At 36.3% G+C, this 6174-nt stretch overlaps 1 protein-coding gene across 11 annotated transcripts in view; it reads right to left on the bottom strand.

Annotated features, from left to right (window-relative positions):
* Window positions 1-6174, bottom strand: part of MAGI2 (membrane associated guanylate kinase, WW and PDZ domain containing 2) — a 720301-nt gene that overhangs the window by 84617 nt on the left and 629510 nt on the right. For 9 of the 11 annotated variants that reach the window (XM_017745908.1, XM_008642498.2, XM_017745910.1 and 6 more), the window contains one exon: window positions 3612-3801. In XM_017745908.1, the coding sequence (XP_017601397.1) occupies window positions 3612-3801 (190 nt within the window). The remainder of the gene's footprint in view (window positions 1-3611; window positions 3802-6174) is intronic. The other 2 variants (XM_017745909.1, XM_017745911.1) reach the window with 1 other exon arrangement.

Below are 6174 nucleotides of genomic sequence, written 5' to 3'. Positions count from 1 at the left end.
ATCTCTTTCCCATGCAGAAGCAGTAGTGCTTTGTGATTCGTATGTGATCATTACAAACCGAAATCCTCCCATCACACAGGGTCTTGCAGGTTCTTCATGTTCCTTAGGTGGAAAAACATTCCTGTAGAATGAAAATCATACTTTTCATTGAGGCTTCCTGCTTGAAGCCCCTTTCTTGCTATCATTAGGTTGGGATGAGCTAGAGGCAACATGTCCGTCTAGTTCTTGCTCTGCTTTGAGTCATGTTGCTTGTGCTCCTCACAGAGCTACACTGTGATGCATAACTTGCTTCACTCCCTCCCTTATTGGGAAGCAGGAGGCTTTTATGAAGTCCTGGTGAGTGCTGACTGTGGGGAAACCCTATGATAAAAAGCTCTGTAGAAATTCAGAGCTATAGAAGTAAAAAAATGAACTATTTAGTACCAGAGTTTTACTGTGAGGGAAACAAAAATCTTGCACTATTTTTTTCTTTTTGAATTTTCCAGGTCATGATTGTTCACTTCTCTGCCCTATTTTCAGAAGATGAAGATGAAAAGGTCTTTCTAGGATATAAGACAAAGTTGCTTTGAGATAAGAAGTACTTAAAAAATCCATGTAGCTGAACTTTTCCTGTGCACTTTTAGGGTATGCCCTTCCCAAAAATAACCAACTTGACACTGCCATATGGTAGGAAACTGTGTTGTCTTGAAACTCTCCCTCCTCTATACTCAAATTAGATGACAATTACTTGACTCAGTAATGGATTTCCTTCCTGCTGTTTCCCTCTTCAGGAAACAGTAGCACTATGTGGAGAATAAAAGCATTCAAAGGCTTGACAAATTGAATTTGCTAAAATGTGTGCTTATGGAATTCATGAAACAAAAATGTCAGGGAGAATAGAGATCTTTGGAGGCAGCTATTTATAAATAAGGGATATGAATGAATGCAGACAAGATCTGGTTGGGAACTGTGGAATCAAATCTTAGAGAAAATGTTGAAGGCATAGCAGTGTAAGAAGATAAGGAATTTAAACTTCCAGGATTAGCTGGAAGATGGGACACTGCAGGAAATCTAGGACGAGGTTACTGCAGTCTTGCTTTCCATCTCTCACTTTCTTGTTTTGGACCTAGCAGCTTCATGATTTTTAATTCTCAGTTTTTCTAGGCAGCTGGCTGAAAAAGTCTTGCATACAGTTTCCAGTTGCCTCTTGGACAGAACTCAAATGCAATTATACCATTTAAACACAGGCTTTAGCATAACTCCAACCTATGTGTTAGAAGCTCTTCCTGTGGTGAAGCATATACTCCTTAACACAGTAGATTATATAAGTAAAAGATAAGAGTTCATGTCGGTCAAAGAAGTGCTCAGAAAACTTAAGAAAGCATTCATGAATAATAATGAAGCACTTAATTATTTCATTAAATGGTGTAATATATCCTGTAATGCAATATATAATCTTCTGGGGTGTAAGTGAATCTTTGTTGTTGACATGAGATCTATATTCCCACATTTTTATGAAGGGAACACATGGATCCAGCCTATATTGGGGATCAGGATGAAAGAAGATACTATATTAATATGTATCTCATACATATAGATGGTATTTATAAAGTTTTCTTAATTGTCTTACTGAGATATTTATTTAAATGCAGGAAGTCTGCACTCTTGGCTTGATGAATTTAACCACAGAAGATGGTTCTGACTGTTGAGTGGAAAGTACAGATTTTTGTTAAACTACTTCACTTCTAAAAGCTACTGATATGAGAAATGATTATTTGCAAAGGGTTCTCTGTTCGTTAGAGCTCTATACGAAGCTAAGAGTTTTTTCAATAGAGGTACTGAACTAGATAAAATCCTTGCTAACTATGGAATGGATTATTTTCCTTCTAATTTATCGTATACCAAATTCTATCACTTCGGGGAATAACATGTCAGCTCAAGCAAGTCTTTTTATTTATTTATTAGTCTAGCCCTTAATGCACAAGAGAAAGAGGGAGATGTCTGAAAACTACTTCTGATCTTCGCTCAAAACTAGTCCTACTTCTTTCAAACCTATTTGGCCTACTCCACACAGTATCCTGATCCATACTTCAAAGAGTTTTAAAATTTCAAAAATGATAGTCTCTTTTTGTACATTGCCTTGAGAGTACCAGCCAGCATGGGCTACATGGTGTTTGTAAATATACTGGAAAGTTTAGTTTCTATGCCTAACAGTTTATAATTGAAGATTAAATACTTTTTACAGGGGTCTAAATAAGTTCTCAAATCCGTATTTAGGGTGACTAAGATACCTGGTATTCCTCAAAAAAGCCAGCAATTTATTTAAGTACATAGATTTAAATTTGGGATCTTAATTTCAGGCACTTGTTAAATAAACAGAAAACCTCAACAACTGTCCCCCTCAAAAAAAAGAAAGGTCTGGTTTACGCAAAGTGACTTTAAGGGTGACAATCTATACTGAAAAGTGTTCCACTAATAGGATCAGTGTGGCAGAAGATGGTGGCACTGGCCACAGTGGCAAAGAACTGAGGAATATGAAATGCAACTTTGAGACTAGATTAGGGTTTACTTGGAGTTGATGTAAAATGAACTCTGCTGTTCCTCCAGCATATCCATTCTTGTGGGGACTGGGAATACCAAAGCCAAAGAGGAGATGCTGATGCTGTTACTAATATATGAGGGCCAAGGCAAGTAAGAATGGTATCAACCCAGTGTTTGGGGCAATAATGTATTTTCTTCAGACTATCCCTTTGCATGCTGAAGAAATTTGAACATTCCCGGTCTCTAGGCCTAACTAATATTAATGGACTGGTCTGGATCAGCTCCAATATTTTATGCATAATTTATAACATATTTTGGTCTATAGGCTCAAGTAATTTATAAAATTAGTTGAAAGGTGGCATGTGCAAGTAATGGCAGTGGTGAAGAAGCTTTCAGTAAAAAAGTCAATTATTTTAAATAATTGATCTTAGTAAGTGCAAAGGCTGCAGACAATTTAGAACAATATTTTTAGCTAAAATGTTCTTTACAAATGGAGTAAATAAGTCTAGGTCCTTCTACTCTTGTGAAAAATATGTGATACATTTCCAAAAACAAGAGAAATTAAATCAAGATGAGCATCTCGTTGCTCAGTACTATTTTGTATAGGTCTTCAAATAGTACTTTGTGCTATGGATTACTTTCTAACTACCAAGGACAATGTGAAAGCTTGTCAAAGACATTTTTATAAAAGCAAATAGATTTGAAATTTCTTTACTAAACATCACTTTGAAGTGAAAGTAGGTGAAAGTTTTTTCATTGATAAATTCACATCTTCCTATTGGTTGACTATGAAAAAAAAAAGTGCAGTAAAATGTGGTGGCACGTACACCGTGCTTCATCAAGGATTTAATAGTCAACACTCTGAGATCAAAAATATAAGAAAAAGAACACCTACGAAAGTCAAACATAAGAATCTAGGCAAGATCTAGGAAAATATATAAGTGTAAAGTTTTTGAATAATTTACAATGGTCTCTATTTACTGGAAAGAAATGTAGTTTCTTTCTTTAAATTACAAAAGATAATTACAGGAAACTATAGACAAAATTTTAAATACTAAATGGTCAGCAGGGTCAAGAGAGCTTTCACTTACGCCTACTTTCATAAATAGCTCTTGATTTCTCATACAGCTCATATGGGTCAGGTTTTCGTGGATCAAAGGCCTCTGTTGAATCAGGAAATGAACTCCTGTGAAGAGTGGGTGGGTAGGGAATATTCTGTGGCATCGCTGGAGCAGACACACTTGTTTGAGGGCTGCCTTGATTCTCCCATCGTTCCATCATCTGGAATGAAAACATACAGAGAATAAAAATGAAATTTTGCAAAAACTGTAGCTTCCACAATGAAACCAAAGACAGTGATTTCTATTGAAGATGTGTTTTGTAAAAATAGTAAATCCATTTGCTATCTTTTGAAATGAAAGGTGTGTGTTGTGCTGTTTATAAAATGATTTGGCTAAATTTACATATTAATTTGTTGCACATGGCAAGATGTTATTTATTGCAGGTTAGATTAGGCCCAGCATTGCCTCTGAAGCATGTGGAGTGCCTCTCACAGAATGTGCTGAGCTACTGGAAACTATTTGCTAAAGGTGGAATCTGTGGGTTTGTGAAGACACAGTTATCAGATCATCAAAATACAAGGTAGTGCTTAACAAAGAAGGGACAGACTGTGTAGCAAGTGAATGACCTTAATGCTGTATCTTCTGAGAATGAATGAAAATAACTAGCTGCCCAGGGGGAAGTAGATAACTGTAACTGGGAGCAGAATTTACAGCTTCAATTGAAGATTTAAAAAACCAAAACCAAAAGAAAATCAAAACCAAAGAGAAAATTACTACAGCATATATTCAAGTATCTCCTGTTCAAAAAAACCCCACTAAATTTGCGTTATACAACCAAGTTTCCAAGCACAGGATAAGGCTTTCAAATCTTCCAGATCATTTACAGGAAAGAAGTACACAGCAGCCTGTTGTCTATGCATGAGACACCTAAGTTCAAGCTTTTTTCAAGACTGTCTTTAGCAGCCTTACATGTACATCAAGCTTGAAGATATGATAGGCTGTGCAAAAGAAGGCTTGAGGATCTGCTTTTTTTTTTTTTTAAGAAGTTGGCTACTAATCAAATTGCATTAGCAAATTTATTTGAAGAGGCTAAATTAAACAAAACACAAATGTTTATCCCAGGAAATATGTACTTGGATATTCCTATCCAAGGAAGGACCCCTCCTGAGGACAAGGGTGGTAAAGCCTCCAGAACAGCGTGTTCTCACACGTAACCCAACAATGGTAATTACACAAAAAATGCCTCTTGGAAACAAACTGATCTGTAATTAAATTCCACTGACTTCTATTGTTGTATCAGCAGAGCTTTATCAAAGATGATTGCAGGTTTACAGAGAACTTGCTCTACAAATTCTGCTATTATCATTTGTCTTTAGTTCCTTGGTTTCAGAATGTGTTTGGGTCAGCAGGTAGGCTTAACTCTGTTCTGATGATTAACTGCATCAGGCTTTTTTCACACCAAGTATGTGTGAACTACAGATGTTTTAGTGTCCTCCTTGGTGAATATGCTGAATAACTGTCCTGCTGTTTTTCTCATACTTAAGAATAAACAGATTATGGATATTGGCCTTTTTTTAGTTGTCGAGGACCTCATTCTTTTATAAAATAGTAGTATAATTCAAGCTGTGCTTCTGTCAGAATTTCAGCAGTAAGTAGGGCTGGTTCATTCAAAACTATAGGTATGTACATTCTGTGCAATACAGTGGCATATGGAAATACCTGAGTTGCCATTGAAATAGCTTAGGTACAGGAATGTACAAGGCAAATTTATCCTCTGCAAATAATTACCCTTTGGGTAAATTAGCTTGTGTGGTAAGCCACATGAATATCACAGTACTACTTCTGACAGCCCTAAAGAAATTACCTCAAGTAGGTATAAACACATATACAGTACATATTTGCATTATGGAAGTGTAAATTCAAAGGTCTCTAGAAACACACCTGATTATGACCCCTACGTCTACATACGAAAGGAGAACTGAGCTCAATTCAAGCTCCTTATGATCAAGGAAATTACAGGAGAAATATGTTTAGGCTTTACCTTCCCTTAGGAATCTAAAAAAAGAACACAAGCCAGTGAAACCAAGCTGTCTATTGTGTCATTATGAAGATGAAAGACATGAAGGGCCATGTCTGCCTAGAAGTGAAAGATTCTTAATTTCTTGGAAAGTGCTGGCGAAATAGACCACTTACCTCTTTCAAAATGCGAAACTGGACAAAATTAAAATACTTAAAGAAAGATTTAAAAAAAGAAAGGAAAATATAATGATCTTTGATGAGCAAACTTTACCCTAGTGAAAGGAAAGGAAACTGGAGAACAATTGGCAAAACCCTACTGGGTCCCATATATCTAATTCTTGCTTCCTGGTTAGCTCTAAATCTTCAAGTGTGAAGTTCAACCAGCTAAATAAGTAGATAAACAGAAGGGGAATTATATCTCCCAAACCCATATCAACTAATTAAACAGTCACCTAGTGTTCAGTAATGTGAGTTATCCTGATGCTGCTTCAGAAAAGAAGGCATTCTTGAAAGTAAGCACAGTAGTGAGTGCAGGGTACCAAATCCAAACTGGGGCAATGGTTTGGTGACATTG

Source organism: Corvus brachyrhynchos, unplaced genomic scaffold (genome assembly GCF_000691975.1).
Source record: "Corvus brachyrhynchos isolate BGI_N302 unplaced genomic scaffold, ASM69197v1 scaffold239, whole genome shotgun sequence".
In the NCBI taxonomy this organism is placed as follows: domain Eukaryota; kingdom Metazoa; phylum Chordata; class Aves; order Passeriformes; family Corvidae; genus Corvus; species Corvus brachyrhynchos.
This window is presented reverse-complemented; position numbering and strand designations above follow the sequence as displayed.